This window comes from Phaenicophaeus curvirostris, chromosome 21, assembly GCF_032191515.1.
Source record: "Phaenicophaeus curvirostris isolate KB17595 chromosome 21, BPBGC_Pcur_1.0, whole genome shotgun sequence".
Classification (NCBI taxonomy): domain Eukaryota; kingdom Metazoa; phylum Chordata; class Aves; order Cuculiformes; family Cuculidae; genus Phaenicophaeus; species Phaenicophaeus curvirostris.
The window spans coordinates 9,952,355-9,970,224 of NC_091412.1; the positions used below are offsets into that span (position 1 = coordinate 9,952,355).

The window sequence follows — 17,870 nt, forward strand, 5'->3', positions numbered from 1 at the left end:
AGTACAAATTATTCTTTCATCAGTACACAGTTAAACAAGTCACCGCAGTGACAAAATAGAAACACACATCGCAAATTTAACTATGAAGCTCGAATTGAGGACTGCTGGAGAGACACCACCACCTCTGCCTCCTACCCAGATACAAACACACAGAGAAAGGAAAGCTCAGCTCCTTGTAGCGCAGATGATCAATACACAAAGGGCAGGCAGAGAAAGCAAGGAGCTCAGTCAAACTCATTGGAGCAAGCCTGCTTCTAGGACTGGAATATAGAGAATGGAGGGAGGGAACCATAAATGCCTCAAACAACACGCTTACAATCAATACTTAGAATCATAGAATAACCAGGTTGGAAGAGACCCACTGGATCATCGAGTCCAACCATTCCTATCAAACACTAAACCATGTCCCTCAGCACCTCATCCACCCATCCTTTAAACACCTCCAGGGAAGGTGAATCAACTACCTCCCTGGGCAGCCTGTTCCAGTGCCCAAAGACCCTTTCTGTGAAAAATTTTTTCCTAATGTCCAGCCTAAATCTCCCCTCGCAGAACTTGAGGTCATTCCCTTTCATCCTGTCCCCTGTCACTTGGGAGAAGAGCCCAGCACCCTCCTCTCCACAACCTCCTTTCAGGTAGTTGGAGAGAGCAATGAGGTCTCCCCTCAGCCTCCTCTTCTCCAGGCTAAACACCCCCAGCTCTCTCAGCCGTTCCTCATAAGGCCTGTTCTCCAGCCCCTTCACCAGCCCCTTCACTTCCATTGAAAAATCATGCCGTGATTTGATAGACGTCATTTACCAGAACGCACACCAAATCAGCTGGTCACGGCGTGCTGGGCTTTCAAGAACCCGCACCAGCACTTAAACATTTCTGGTATAACATGCATTATCTCTGTCAAGCATCCTAAGGAACACATATATACCTGGGGTGGCCGAGAAGACATTTAAATGTCAAGGGCCTCTCCTTCCACAGACCTCTCTGCAGAGGCTGCCTTAATCCCTGGCTCTAGCAGCTCTTTCATAATTACGGTGCTGTTTGGATATCACACCCATTCATTCAGTGCTGGTTTGCCTTTGTTTTAGCTCCTCGTCAGCACAGTCATCCCAAGGAAGAACACACTCTGCCTTACTAGATTCCCTCTAAATCTTTCACTCCTGCATCCCTAAGAAGCCTTTGTCCAGTCAACAAAATGGTTATTTTCAAAGGTATTTAAAATGGAATGCTTAAGAGCAACAAGACAAACTGACATACAAACCTACCATCTTTAATTTTCTTTTTTGCTTTCTACAAATTTACGTGGCCCCATGAAAGAGGCCTTGTGTGAGTCCTACTCACCTTCTCCAGGAGCAGACTGAGCAGAAATAAACTGTGAACAGCAAACTGATTTGTTTTGTTCACACAGTGCACTCATTCACCATTACAGATGCAGGAAAAGATTTCTCCTTTGTAAGCCATTGTAAGCCAGGCTGATTAAAATCATCCCATTTAACAAGTATTTGCAGCAGTCAAGGTTTAATTGGCAAGATGTGCTACATACCTCATTGGACTGCTTCCCACTATAGGACATTTTCTTGATGGCCACCACTTCATTGGTGCGCACATCACGTGCCTGTAACATGAAAACATGATGCATCAGCTTCTTCTGATCATGATGGCTCATAAGATGCAAACCAAACATACAGTGAAACAATGAAATAATCTTTTGCCACTACTTAGCTTTTACAGAGTTAAGATAAAATATCTTCCGAGGGGTGTAACTGCTGCATCTACTAGAAATTTCCTTCCAAAGTTAAAGATCACCTCCTGCTTGTGAGACAAGGTACAACTTGCCATGCTCAGCACTCAGTAAGTCTCTGCAGGAGATGAATACCATCACTTTGAAAAATGAAAAGCGTAGCTTATAGAAGCAGCTCTGATTTGAGCAGAATGGGTTTTGCCTGCATCTTTCCCTGCCCAGATCCATTCCAGACAAAACAGAAGCAAAGCTCAGCCCCCTTGTTCCACTCCAAATGCAAGCACAGATGTCTTGGGATGTGCAGGAGATACTGGCTCCAGCTTTCTTCCCAGTGCTCTCACGAATCAGCTATTGTGTCTTAAAAGAGAGCGGATGAGAGCGATTGCAGCGATCTAAGCGATGCATCTGCAGATTCCCGTTCAGACTCCGACTTCCTCAGTCCAATGATATTGTTATTTACACTGCACAACACATGCAGACGGGTATTCACACTTGGAAAATTCAAGATAAGGCTGGACAAGAAGTTTTGTTTCATTTATCACCGAAGCAAGGGCTCATTCACCCTGGCAGAGGCAGCGCTGCTTCACCTCACAGGAAGGCTGACTCCAGACAAGACCCCAGCCTCCCCTGTGTGAAGGATTTCAGTGGCATGAGTGGAGAGAAAGACCTCATCATCAACTTGGATACAAAGCCAAAGGATAAAAATCAAAATCACGCACAGCACGGTATTCACTGATGAGTGATGAAAAAGCTGATTTTTAATACATGCACTATCAAGCACAGCCTATCAGAACACAGATTAATGAAGAACTGGGACTCTGCCTTTAGTAAAAAGGTTTTTCAATCATGTTTTAATTCTGCTGTTCATTAAAGATTCCCAGAATTCCCTGTCAGTCAACTGCTTACAAGCTTGAACCAATACTATTTCCAGTTTTCTTTCTGTTTGAGAGGACCCTTCCTGCCCTCTCACTGATGTTGTGGCCCCTCTAATGCTGGGGGGACAGGACTGGTTTAGGGTTTTCGAGACAAAAAAAGGAAGAATAAAATTCTTCCTCCTAGATCTTTACTTAATTAGAGAGAATCTCTGAAAAAGTCAAACAGCAAAGAACTGCAATAAAACAGGCAAGGCAAATACCAGAGTAGAGCAGAAGGAACACGGCCCTAACAAAAGCGAGTGGGTTATTCACCGGCTCCATCTGCAGTGTTCCAGTGTAGTAGGTTTCCTGTGTCAAATGAAAGCTATTATTACACTGCAGAGCAGGGAGAAGGGTAAGGATAATACCAAAATGATTCAGAGGTGCCAGACTTGCAGTTTCTAAGAAACTAAAACCATGAGTTGAACCAGCAAAATTCATTTCAATTATGAACGAAAAAAAGAAACTTTCTGCCACTGTGGGATGTAACAGAGACAGAGGAGACAGAAGCAAACACTCTTTGGTAGTTATAAGCTAAAAAGCACCCCCCTTCTCGGGATCATTGCTAAAGGAACAAAAGGGAGGGACAACTCACAATGGAAAAGTAAACTGCACTGAAAAACAGGCAAGGGGAGATTTCAGGACTATACAGATTTTTCTACTTGTTAATTACACCCACTTCTATTTATCACCAATGCTTTTGGTCCAGGCTGTACGCAATGAAAGCAGACTGGTGGGAGGGTGCTGTGGGTTAAAGAACCAGAAGAAGCAACCCTGGATGGCACCTGCCTAACGCTACAGGGGCCAGAGGGAGAGAGTCATCATCGCTAACACCTCACGAGCGACAATCATGGACCTTCGTTTGCTTTTTTAATTTCCTTGTGATCCTGAACAATCAAAGAAAGATGTTTCCTGTACAAAAGCCATGAAGATGCTACAAGGCCAGTTAATGTAAACAATCCAGTTGAACAAGGCATGTTTTATGGCAGACGTTTATGTGCATCCATCTTGCTTTTCTCTGAAAACTCCACACAAAGGACCAACATCTGGCGACCAGAGGAACTCCAGCAGTGACAGGAGCAAAGCCTGAGCAAAGGAAAGGTGGAGGATGTCATGGCCTCTAGTATTATACTTTTAAGCCACTATTAACAGGTTGCCCCATCCCTGGAGGGGTTCAAGGCCAGGTTGGATGGGCCTTGGGCAGCCTGATCTAGTGGGAGATGTCCCTGCCCATGGCAGGGGGGTTGGAACTGGATGATCTTTAAGGTCCCTTCCAACCCAAACTATTCTATGATTCTATGATTAACAACAAACCAATACTGCATTGATTAGAGAAAAATTAATTGTTTGCATTAGTAGAATCGTAATCTTGTTAAAGAACTTGAGAACAGTTTTTCCCTGGCTTTACGGAGAAGTAAAGGACCCAAGACATACACTTCTCTATCTTAGCTCTTTAGTCTTTATCCATTTTACACTAAACTTTTCCCTCCCTCTTGTCTTTCTCATCTTTTGGTCTTCCCTTTGAGGTATCCAGTACGTTAAATGAAACAGTTGCAGATTCAACATCTTCCACCTGCTACCAGTAAAAAAAATACTGTAACACAACACAGAACAGGTAAAAACTTCCTAACACAGACATAGCGACAGCGTATTTTCTGTGTTGGAAACTCTCTTACTTGACAAACACACAGCTCCCAGACAGGTCAGAGTAGTGCAATGCCTACACTTGGCTTTTAGCAAGTGCCAGACACACTCTCTATCAAAGCAGCACAATCCGAACACCATCAGGTAATCACTCTCTTTAGTGAATGAACACCAACCAGTAATGAACTGGGAGTCTAAAACTGTGGGGAAAACAGAGAAGAAAGGCCTAGAAATTAATGACCTCTTAGTTTTGATCTCCCTGTGGAAGGAGCTGGCAATGGGCAATGGGCCCTTACCAAAACGACAAAGCTCAGGCAGCCTAGAAATGCCACGATTCCATTTGGGAATGTAGTTAGCATACAGCTCACAGGTTACCTTTGGCTTTCTATACTTGCACGGCTTGTACACACCCCTACGATACAGTGCTCCTGAAAACCTCAAATAATATTCCCACAGTGACATTTGTTCAATGATATTTCCATAGCAGGAAGACCGATCTGTCAGTTCCCTCCTTTTATTTCCCCTCTTTAATCCAAGTGGGCCAATGAGACCAAGTAAAGGCCACAGGTGAGCGTGGTGTCGTTAGAAAACCCTTCGTCCCCCAGTCCTGCTCCCAGACAGCGGCAGCTCATAGTTTTAAGCAGGGAACAAAATTAAGAAGCTTTTCCTAATTAGTTCATCTCTGCTGCATTAAACTTGTGCTGGAAGGTTCCCAACATGGTCTACCGCAATTATCAGTGAAGAATAGGCATCTCATAAAATACTGACACAAATGGGTTTCTGAAGGAAAATTGGCAGGTTTGGCCACACCTCCTGAAAATACAAATGTGACGAGGTTTTTGGAGGAAAATGGGTTTTGAACGAGGGTCTTGCAGTGTGCACTGTGGTTAACGTACAGCAACCTCCGAAGGCGGTTGCCCTGAGACTCCTCATCTCCAGCTGGGCCGTACAAGCAGCCTGGGAAAAATTCTGCTATCCAGACCTTCACCTTAAATAAGTTCTATGCAGATGAACACTGGGATTTTGCCTGCAGTAGGGAAGGATGTGACAGAACAAATGGCAACAAAAGCACCAACATTCAGGTGTCAAACACAAAGAATGGCTCTAAGGGAGCCTGAGGGTATGCAGGAAGGGAGAGAGAACTCAATTTCTCTCAGGGGACAAGAGATAAGGAGGCCAAGAGGACTGCACTGCAAGTCTGAATTCATGGAGCAGAAGTCCATGTTTCAGTTTGCAGATAAATCCCTGCTTGCAGTATAACAATGCACCTAAACCACTGGACATGGGCCACGGTTCTAGATTTTCTTTACAGTCTGTGTGCAAATATCTCACAGATACCGTGAGTCTGAATGGACTGAAACTGTGCAGACACACAAGAACACATCTCTGCCCAAACACCAAATAAAACGACTCAAAGTAGTTTCTTTCCTCAATACATTCCAAAAAGTCATGTCCACAGTTTAAAGATAAAAAGACACACAGCTAAAATTCACACATCACAAAGCTACTTACAAAATAAACTGCTCCGAAGCTTCCATGGCCAATCTCTCGGAGATCTGTGAAGAGCTTTTCTGGATCCTCTTTGAAGAAGAGCTCTGCAATTTCTGGGTCCTTCAGGCTGCCCGCTCGGCTGGTTGATGGCATCCTGCTGGGCAGTGAGCCGACCGACTATCTGGGTTTAAAGTGCTGCCTCAACCCTTGGTTCATCTGTATGAATGGAGCCTCTTCAGCATGGATTACTGCAAGAAAAAGATTGCAATCCTTCACTGATTATCCTCTTCTCAAAGAGCCAGAAACAAAGCTACAGCAGAGCAGCTTCCACTTCTTCCAGAGGAAGCATCCTTGTTGCCTGAAGCAACAGCAGCCTGTCTGCTGGGATCATGTCGCAGTCCCACTGGGACAGCAGTCAGGCATTCCTACAGGACACAAACCAAAATGAAAACACAAAAGAAGACGGATCCCCTGCTCCAGCATCTGCTCAGTCACCCACAGAGTGGCCAGCAGAATCTCTGCCCTGTAGCGATCACCAGTTTGTCACCAGTGAGCCCCGACACCTTCCCTCTGAAGGGTTACCCCCACAGGGTCTTGAAGTACTGCTTGGACTCTGAGGTGGACGACACAATTCCATGTATACATCACACTCTTTGCAAGACAAGCTACATGGTACAATGTGTACAAACCACAACTCAACTATTTATGTTTTCTCAGTTCAGCTTTGTGTGTTTTCCTTCTGTCACACCACTCAAGAAGCAGCCAGGACTCAACTTCTACTCATTTCGGCGTGCACATGGAGGCGCCTCTAAAGTTTCTCCTTCCAAAACTAAGTCGTGGTCCTTCTTGGTTTTCTCTCCTATCTAAATTCATGATCTCAGCCTTGAAGTACTGCTCTTCAGTCTTATTCACAACCCCCTTCTTTACAGGAGCAGCATCCAGATCAGGAGAAACCCCCTTCCACACAAGATGCATGTCCTTCTACTCTGCTTAGGCAGATGCAAACCTACGTTTTAATTCTGATAATGCACAATGCAGCCCTCGATGCAGCTTTCTACAACAGCCCCTCAGCAAACACTTGCTTCAGAGAAACCTGCAACTCCAGATGCCATTGGCAACAGACAAAACCTTTTCCTCCTGCACTGTGCATTTGCTCTAATCTACTCAAAGTGTGCCTCGGAATCCAGCCAAAACAAACCCATCCTTTCCAGTTGTGCTAAAATCTTACTGCATCCTTACAACAGGTGAAGCCACACAACCGTTACACATAAAATGCATTTCCCTTAAAGGAAGGGCCTGGGTGTTGGGATTTCCTCTCGACGCCCTGTGAATCGTCACCAATAAAACCACCACGTCCCTGTCACTGGTGAACAGCTGATCACACCACTCACTGCTCGCAGAAAAACCCTGCCTGGGCAAGACTTGGGCTTTTTTCATTTACACTTTATATCTCAAATTTATTTGTAAATAAAGTTTTACATTTTCATAATGGGAAAAAAAAAAAAAAAAAGACAACAAACCCGAATTCAACCAATGTATCAGAAGGCCCTACCCCCGTCCATTTTTTCTCCTTTTCTGGACACTAAACTCCACCTTTTTTCAAGCCTCTGGATCATCAATGAATCATTTGTTTTCTCCTCCCTGCAGAGTAATTCCTCGGAGGATGGGAAAAAGACACACTCCTGCATGTTTCTACTCAGTGGTGCTCTGCTCTACACATTGCAGCGTGTGGAAGTGCCAGGGACTGTCTGCTCCCTGTTAGTCCAAATAACTGCCAGCACGCTACGACGAGCGCACGCCCGTGCGAGTCAGCCAAGCCAAGCCATACCTAGTGGCACCGCCTGCAAGAGTCCCTGGGTTTCCTGATGCACGGGAGAGAGAACGCAGTGGAATCCAGGCATCTCCATAGCTTTCCTCCAAGCAATCAGCATTCGAAAAGATTTATAACGCAACTCGAAATGTGTTTCCGTGATAGCCCGTTCTCAAGGGCGAGGGAAAAACGACATTCGAATCCCTGTGGTGGGGCCGGAATAAAACACACATGTACACGCACACAGAAAACACCCAGCTGTGCGCAGCTCTGCTACGCTGCCCTTGCAAGCCTGCACACACATGCATTGCCTATTGATGCCGGCTCATCGCAGAAGCCTGCGAAGCAGACGGCATCGGCGCTCGACATACCCAGCTGCCAATGAAGCCGAGCGATACGCACAGGAACGGGATGCGCTATCTCCACCTTCCGTTGCATAATGCAGTAACTAACACCGTGTGGGAAGGGAGAGTGTTAGCTCCAGTTCAGCCCTACCTGAAGCGTGCTGCATTGCTAAAGACTGGAAGAAAAGTTGCTTTTTTCGTGAATTTTTCTTTCTCTCAAACCAGCCAACAATATTCCACTTGATTCGAGCTCTAATAAGCACCCAACACTGAAAGACAACTGTTTCACATTTACAGCCCTGATGAAACAATAGACAAAAAGCATCAGTCAGAAAAGGGAGAGAAAGGAGCTGGGGGAAGGGAGCTGATAACCAGAGCACACTCAGTATTATTGAAGGAATGTTTCTTGGATCGACGGTAATGATGTCATGTTCCATCTTTTAAGAAGCATCAGATTCTTACAAAAAGGACATTGTTGTTCAAAAGCAACTGCTGCAATCCCAGCATGCCCTTTTCCCTACATCTGTTAGTCAGAGGGGCTAGGCTTGGATAAACCTGCTAATATGGCCAAAAGTCACATGGCCCCGCGAGCCAGCGGCCGTGGGAGAGCCGGAGCGCGGCGCACAGCCCTGCGCACACACAGCTGAGATGGATTACGGCCTTCTCCCCCTCCCCACCTACCGCCGGTGCCAAAACAGCCACCAGACTCGCTCTTGGCATCATTTCTGAGCATGCCTCTGAGATGTCATCAGCCGGCAACACGCTTCACCGCAGCTAAAACTCTTACCAGGCGCACTGACAACACAGGCAGAGGGGGACGGGGCTGGCTGCTGCAAATCAGAGCAGAGCTCCTCATCGGCTGTGACACCTTAAAACACGTTTTTTTCCCCTTAATGCTGAGAACATCGACAGAAATTTAATTATCCTTATTCCGAGAAATAATCGCACAAGATATGATATATGATATGATACGTGATAGGATATGATACATGATATGATATGATATGCACGAGAATAAAAGAATTAACTATTAAAACCTGAGCCTGTATTAAGTATTACAAACAGAACCATCACAAACGTGTGCCTGATACCATGCTTATCATCTGATCCGCTTCAATGGAACAATAAAATGCATTAATATAAATTCCATCCATAAGAAGGCTTTAGGCAGTCTTGCTTAATAAAGTGCTCCTACTTTTTATGGATGCTCCAAGATTAAATTCCCTTAGACTTCTTTTTACCCAGACACCACGTGCTGCCTGCCAAAGCCTGACCGCGTCAGCAACCGAGATGCTCGGCCTCCTGTCTCGCTGTAACGACACCAGAACGCTTTGGGGAATGGAAGCGCAGTCGGGAGAAGCGGCACGCAACATGGTTAATGCATTATCTTAAATGTATTAAAAATACAGACAAGTCTTAAGATTAAAAAAAACCCTGCTAGTAACCTGCACTGAAAGTTCAACTGTACATCAATGGGCAGCTGGTTTTCTTAACTACAGTCACATTGCAGTTAGGTATTTTATATTCTTCCACCAATGCAGCCTCTTTACTACAGGTTTCTTGGATGGGTGCAGCTAGACCATTAAACACAACTCTCCCAGTGGACGGGACAGATCACCTTGCCTTAGACAGCTCAGATTAGGTGGCTGGATCCCGGCTGCGGCCAAGAGACAGGATACAGCACCTTCTGTCTGTGCTCATCCCTACTGGCTGAAGTGCAGAGCAGCCTACCCACAGCAACCTTGCAGGCTGCTGGAATCAGATAAAATAAACTCCATGCTCTTTCCTAGTCATCACCCATACAAAGAGAGAATATTCCAATGCCTAAACACAGCTACTGGTACCTAGATCAGTTCCGCTCTCAACCAACAGGCGATGCAGGAATATGGGAAAGATTCAAAACAAACCAGGGAATGAGCGAAGCACAAGACTGGACCAACTCTCCTTCCATACAGCGAGCTGAACCAACCCCATGGAGCAAGCGTCTGCCCTTGCCAGTGTAAGTCACACAAGTTACAAGCTAAAATGTTTTATCAAGTTACTTTCATCTGAACAACTACCAGCTAGCAGAAATTGCATGCACACACCCACAGAACTGTGAACGAAACATCATTTGTGATTTGAGGCATATCTTGATGCATGCCGTTGTCATTTGCTATACAAAAACTGACTATTAATCCACAGAAACATTTTAGTCAAAAAAACCTTTTATTTAAAAAAAAAATGATTTTTTTTTTAATGTCAAATGTAGGTAAATTATGTATTTTTCCTTGACAGAATATGGATGACATCTTAAAAACAAACCAACCAACCAGGAGACCAGCAGGAGCACCTACAGCCTTTAGAGTCACACACTGACACCAAAGGCCACGTAGTGAATATCCCACACAACCCACAGTCCCTCGCAGGGCTGTTTACCCAAACCCTGAGGGGGAATAAAAAATCCCCCACCATCAAAACCCAACAGCCCACCACAAAAGAACTTCATTTGGAAGCTGGTGTGTGGATTACAATTTTTAAAGCATCTGCACTGCATGCAGTGCGAAGAGTTACTGAAGTTCAGCGTGGTTTGCTCTGGTGGGATCTAACGCAAGGGCATCAAATAGATGGAATGAGCGAGAGTATGAAGCCGAGATTAAATTATCCTCTCAACACACTATTAAAAATTTCCTGAATGGCTTCCAGCTGACACTGAGAATTTCCACCACCATCACCAATGCGGTAAACTGGGACCATTGCAAGAACTGACTTTAATGTATTTTTTCAGGCAATTATGCCTGAAGTGAGAGCTGCGTGGTCAGAATGCTTAAAAACCCAACTTTGAAAACTTTCTGTACAGCATGAAATGCTTGACCTGAAAGTATTTTTGGAATTAGGAGATAAATCACTCTGGTTTTGACAGATTCTGAATAAAAGCCTATCAGATAAAAAAAAAAAAAAAAGTAAGCTTAATTATAGAACCTAAGCTGCTGCTTGTACACAAAATGTGAAGTAGTCACTACTTCATGCATTTTCAGAAAAAAAAAGCTTAAATTTAAGTGTTTTCTAGCATAAAACCCAAAAATATCAGCACATATGAGTCGCTTAGTTATAAACCAGGCAGAGGAAACCACAGCTGGACTTGCAGTATCATACAATATTGACTGTTGGTAGAAGCAGCTCCTTCTCTGACAGATCAGAGATGCCAGAGGGGCCGCCCCAGCCCAACACACACACACAACTGCTTTATTGAGACTACAAGATCGAGTGCTGCTGAGCTTTGGTGTTACAGGACTGAGAGCGAATTATACGATCTAATGAAAGAATTACAGAATCATGGAATGGTTTGGGTTGGAAGGAACCTTAAAACCCATCCAGTTCTAACCCCCTGCCATGGGCAGGTACACCTCCCACTGGATCTGGTTGCTCCAAGCCCCATCCAACCTGGCCTTGAACAACTCCAGGGATGGGGCAGCCACCACTGCTCTGGGAAACCTGGGCCAGGGCCTCCTCACCCTCATTGTGAAGATGTTTTTCCTAATGACAGAATCGTAGAATGGTTTAGGCTGGAAAGGACCATAAAGAATCTACAACACTGCAAAACAGAGCCACAGTCCATGGAAAGAGACAGTAGTGTGAGGAACAGTGTATGGATCACCCAAGTAGGAAGACAAAAATGACTCATTTCACTGCAATGTCCCCTCTTGGGGCAACACTGGTGTTCTGCAACAAGAGAGAGCTCTCTTCAGCCAACATGCGATGTTGCAATACTCACCCGACAAACCCACGGGTATAAGCATGACATTTGACTCTAACCCAGTATTGGAAGTGGATTAGGTGCACACTTGGTGGGGACGTATCGGAGAAGATGATGAAGGTCCAGCATCAAGAAGTGAATATTCACCACACCAGGCAGTGTTGATATATGTGACTTTAGGAATGATGCCACTACCTTTGACTTATTTTGCTATCTGCAGATAAAGCAGCCTTTAAAACTGTAGCATGATAAAGCCTGCGAGTGGAACGTTAACACAAAGAGCACACACAGATTACCTACTACAGGCCCCACCGTTTTATCTGCTGTTCATCAAAAGTGTGGTGCAGGCCAGCCAGCCACAGCGAGGCAGCAGTCAGGGGGTCTTTTCTCTACAGGCACAAAGAGAAGTTCTGTTGGCTGATCCAAAATTCAGGGGAACCTGCCAGATTCACAATCTTCTACTCATCCTTCTAGAGATCTCAGCAAACACACATTGACTGGGTGCTTCGTGCTCACTGCAGAAGTACAACCTTGATCACTGTGCCTACCAGGTGCTGCAGGTTCCTCAAAACCTCCCTTAACCAAAGTTCTGGTCCGCCCAGCCGGCTCTTTGTTCCTGCTCTGACAAGAGGAGAGCAACTCCCAAGTGCCGTAACCGGCACGGCACACATGGAAGAGGAGTTACTCTGCTCACAGCAGAAGGCGGCTGTTTCCCATCAGCTTCCCATCCATGCTCAATTACACCACAGCAGATGGTATCAAGACAGTTGTATTCTAGGTGACTCTCACAATGGGAAGTCTATCAGCATCTCCCAGCCTCTCAAAACGGACGGCAGCTTCAGTCGCTTGATTCATGTGAACCACACACCACACTCTTTGCACGCTCAGCTAAGCCTCTCCCACCCAAGCTAACAACACGTTACTTTTTCTCCTCCTAGTTCCGCAGCTTGGAAATCTTCCTAGAGTGGTAATTAAGAGGGGGAAAGAAACAAAAATGAAACAAGAAAACCCTCGAGATGCAGCAAGTGGCATTTAGCTTCTCTCATGCCCTGCAAGAGTCAAAAAGCACATGGGAACATGTCCCTTGGGAATCTCCTTACTTCTAACACTTAGTAGTGATCTACAGCTCAGAGGAAAAAAACACTGACAGTCATGAACTCGCCTTTCTCTTGATTATCTTAAAACCACTCTTTTTGGTTCACTTGTTCTCCACGCTGGATCCACTGTCACTGATCTGTCATGAAGGCAAAGGGAGATGCAGGTGAACAGTGTTCTATGAAAGACGTAAGAAAACGTTTTGATATTCAGAAAGAAATCCAAAACGCTTCCACAAAACAGATTTAAAAAAGGAACCATAGTGAAATGGCACCAGCTATGAGCAGAACAAAGACAGCTGGAATGGGCTGGGAAAACTGGATTGAGATACTGCTCCTTTCTACGCTGCCTTTCAGTCCCAAGCTTTGTGAGATGCTTTTCCCAGTCCTTAGGGGAAGGGAAAGGACAGGAGTACACCATCTCCGAGCCAGAAGCCCCTTCTGCTGCCAAAGCCTGAGGCAGGTGAGCTCTTGCAGCCACGCTCAACACTTCCATAACTTGCATTCCAATAATAAAAAGCACTTCACATGGTCTGCACCCCACGTACACCTGCATAACAGCAGCGGATGAACAGAGATCTTGTCAGTAGACCTTACAATGAAGAGCGGCCATCAAATGCTGCCCGCTTTGTACCTGTCACACTCCCTCATCTATGTATTTCTAGAAGGAACAGATGAGAAGGACGAGATGAAGCTGCACTGGGACATTGCAGTGGATTCTGGCAGCTTTTTGTCCATGTGAGCACCTATGTTCCAAAGGCCTTTTCTTCCCAAGATGCTAAATTGTTCTCCCTCTGACAAAGAGCAAGTCTCTCATTCCACTAACAGTCCTTCTTATGTTCCTTTTAAAAAGATTTAGGAGGAATGGCTCCATCCTGGAAAAAAAACCTCTTTGTAGATTTTTTTCTTTCTGCTTCCCTACCTGTATTTTTCTTGTATTCTACTTCTTCACAGAACAGCCTTGTGGGAAGGCACTTTTATGTCAGAGCACTGCCTGCATCTCCCTTACACACGCACTTGTAGATGCTGTGGCTCACTTTGATTTCCTCTCAAGATTCCGACACTAAAACGTCCATCATCAACTCCCTGAGTTCTTACCCCCACACACTTTTTGATCCCACAGAGCTGTTCTGCTTGGATGTTTACTTTCCAGGAAATGTCACCAGCAAAAAGGTCGGAAAGTTAAGTTTCCCAACCCTCCACTGACAAACCCAGGAGCTGTGTTTTGGGGTTCGGTGTAAATGGATGTTAGGATGATCCACACTGGCAGGAGAACCAACAGTCCAACAATAATCCTGTGCTTAACATTTAGAACAAACTGGAAACAATTTTCTGTATTTCTGATTATTTCTGCAGCCTTTCAAGTGGTGAAGAGAACTCTAACTGGGTTAAGCTTGTTCCTGTCTGAAAGAGAGATATTCTGAACAAACTGAATCTATTTTGACAAGTTACATGTGCCAGTTACAAACAATCATGGATATACCCAACACTACCAGCACTCCCAAAAATACTGGTTTTGTTAACTAGCTATTTTGGCAACATCCCTCACCTGAGAAAACTCCAAATCTACCGCTGATCCTACCACTTAATAACACAAATAAAAGACATCACCAAGTCAGCTGAAAGAAACACTGGTGTCAAAAAGCACCTTTCTGGTACTTAAAATAAAGTATCCCATGGGATCAGAAGTCAGACCTCCAGAACAGCTGAGGAAGAGCCAGCATTCACGTCTCAAAGGCCAATGTCATGGAAGTTCAAGAAGTGCCAACCCTACCCTGACATATCCCACATTAACATCTCCTGAACGTCTTTGCTCGTGATAGTTCTGGTACATTTATTAAGAAGGTCAGCTCTAATTTTAGTAATTCCTTAGGCTAGCAAAGCTACGAGGAAGGCAACTGGAAAAAATGAAATCTTCTGTCCCCCTTCTTTTGCAATTCATTAAGTTCACGGTCGCTGCCAACTCCTTTCCTTTACTACGTAGAGCATTGCATTAAAAGCACATTCTGTGACTGCATCACCTACAGACGACTCTCTAGGACGAGGGATCGTGCATTATAGCAGTTCCAGTGTGAGAGATGCCGTGCTGGCCAGGAAGAGGTGAGCAAGTGGCCAGCTGATGGGAATCAATTCCGTCTGGAGGGAAAAAACACTGGGAAACTCCAGCTGCCCATAAAAAAAAATTCGTCAGCTATCCTAATGGGACTTGAGTTTAAAGAAACCTTTCCTTGACCCCTAAGCAATTTTGCCCCAGAACAATAAATACAGTAAACGTAAGCAAATCAGCTATTTTGGATTCAGCATAAATAACTCAGAAACAAGCTACTAAGACTCACGATACAGATAATTACCCTTGAGAAAAGAAGTAATTAAAAAGTAGCAAGATCACATGCAGTTTTAGAAAGGAGGCCTGAAAGGAAGTAATTGAAAGTCCTTCTGACCAATAAGTAAAAGAAATGAAAACGTTTAAATCGAGCTTGCGATCGAATTCCCTGGAGAGCAGGGATGCTGGGATGCTCACCCACCCCCAGCCTCAGGCCAGGCTCTGGTTTGAGCAACTACAACCTGGGAATCTGAAACCAGGAGGAGGGACCTAAGGTAGCAAATAAAGTCAAACACAAATGGAAAAATCCAAGGGAACACTGCAAGATTCTGCGGGAATAACCTTAAAACCGAAGCTGTGACAGCCAGAAGCCTCAGGCTCGGCCTGATCTACCAGCAGGACGGAAAAAGACCCCACAGGAGAGCAAGGGCACAGGAGAGAAGTTGGATTATCTGCACGAGGAAATGATGGGATACAGGGTATGGTGCTGTCACAGCACGAATCAGGAGAGCTGGCCCCTCGATAACGCCTCTATTGAACATCACTGACCTACAGACGGGGTAAGCGGCTGCCCTAAGGTCGGACGCAGCTCCGGAGGGACGTATGCTTTTGTCACCACTGCTGTCGCCTTCCCACAGCTGCTGCTCCACAGACGCTCCCAACGGCTGCAGCCAAACGCAACGGGAGCATTAATTGAACTAATAATTACGGGACGTAACGCTCTAATCGCTCAGTGACTGGGATACACCAAGAACTAACAAGCCAAACATTTATGCACTAGACTGCACGTCATTAAAATAACAGAACAACTCAGATATTCAAAAAGAAGGGGCAAAGTCTTGTATAAAAAATTATTATAAGTATTAATTAGTCGTTGGTGAGAACAGAAACATCACCTCTGAACTGAGAGTTGAAGCACTGAGTCAAAACTCTGAAAAGAACAAGGGGTCAGATTTATAATTACAGAACTGGAGTGAGGGAAAAGGCCTCTGCAATCAGTGACCACAGATACCGTACAGATCCTGCACAATATTTGCATTTAAGATTTGGAATGAGGGGGAAAGGAACACAACGAGTTTTATTTTGGGTGGTTGACAGTACCAGAAAGTACACTAGAGCCTTAAAAGACAACATGAATGAGCAACAAGACAGGAGATGAAAGCTCAAAAAGTAAAAATTTGCACATACCTACTGTTAAAGTTAACAGAATGTAGGAGCTGCGCCTTGTGCAGACAGCTCAGTGAGAATAACCCCACAATCCTGCAAAGGCCATGCCAGACTTTTTCTTCAAAAACAACATATTTTCCTAATAAATTAGGAACATAATATAGAGTTTCGGACAAGGCACTAGGGGAGCCTTTGCGACGGCTGGTTCCTGCCACTATTCTCTACTCACACCTGGCAATAAAATGGAAGTACAGTACAAAAAGGCCTAAGAAATAGGAAGTCATAAATGTGCAAGATGACAAACTCTCCTTGAAGAGAAAAGGTGTAAGAGCTTTTTAAAATCCTACGTAAGAAGGCCAGGTCAAGCGCTCAGACTTCAAGAACAAGGGGAGGGTCCATAAAACATAAGAGAGGTGCATTTATAACAGAGGGATGGAGTTCAACCAACCAAGCTATAAAGAGCAAAATGAACCTGTAGAAGTTACTGCGAGGTACTACGCAAAAGAGATACAAACATTTTTAAATTAGAGATTCACGTGAGTAAGAGCATCCACAGACAGGTCAGGGAAGGTGCTCCTGGCACTTCTGCAGAGGCATCTAGTCGGTACCAGAGCCAGAAACAGCAGCTAGGACCAGACAGGGGATGTGTTAAGAATCCGGATGATCATTTTTATAGTGGCTTTCTTCTGAGTCAAGCAAGCACCACCAATATGCTCTTTGTTATGAAAACAGTCGATTTTATTTAACACAGGAGTTTATCAAATATACGACTACAACCATAAGGAGAGAAAAGGTTTATTGAAAGGCTGCACAGAAGTGATGAGGAAGCACCTTACCAGGTTCTGGTGCGGTGCAGGTACCTGAGGGACTCGCGTTACAGGCTGAGTGCAGAAAAGCCATTTCAGGACAGATTGCCAGTGAAAGACCATTCTGTCCTTCAGGAATGACCAATCCAGCAGAGGACACGAGAAGAAGCATTAGCAGCTCAGCAAGGGAGTACGGCTGCTCAGGTCAGTTTGTAACTGGAAGGAGGTTCAGAACGAGGTTCAAATATATTTCAGCATAAAAGAGTTCAAAACCTTCTATAACTGTTTATTCTGTTCTACCAGATCCTCTGTACCCACAAATGGAAAATCTTCACTAAGCAATTATTTCAGCCACTTCTAGAGCCCACTAGCACCTCCTTTTGTGCTGGAATTCCCCAAAAGAATTGTCTACTTTCACTCCAGCTCAGGTTTAGTGTTTGTTTTTCCTGTCTTCACTTGACTGAGCAGAACAACTTTCTAACCAGCACACAGCCAGGGGATGAGTCAAACAACAACACATCAAAAACCACCTTCTTCACTATTCTGCCTACTTGAAGAAATGCTTCTTCAGTGCATTCCGCAAGGTCTGGATTACTTCTCTGTATGCCCTCCACTTAAAGCAAGTAGTTTTCAGTAGGTATTAAGACAACAAGCACAGCCTTTTAATTTGATGAGGTTTACCTGCCTTCATGGGGTTGACGCTCATTTCAACTAATACACAGAACCATTTAGGTAGTAGTGGTTCAGACACAGAACGTGCCTCAGTTGGACAGTTAGGATCACAGGACTGAACATCCTATTAAATCCCG

General features: G+C 44.7%; 1 protein-coding gene across 1 annotated transcript in view; it reads right to left on the reverse strand.

Moving 5' to 3' along the window:
- TAOK1 (TAO kinase 1) overlaps window positions 1–17,870 on the reverse strand; it is a 70,022-nt gene that overhangs the window by 35,028 nt on the left and 17,124 nt on the right. Inside the window, exons 2-3 of the mRNA XM_069874327.1 lie at window positions 5,803–6,029; window positions 1,535–1,606 (exon numbers count right to left, since the gene is read on the reverse strand). Of these exons, the coding sequence (XP_069730428.1) occupies window positions 1,535–1,606; window positions 5,803–5,934 (204 nt within the window). The 5' untranslated portion in view covers window positions 5,935–6,029. The remainder of the gene's footprint in view (window positions 1–1,534; window positions 1,607–5,802; window positions 6,030–17,870) is intronic.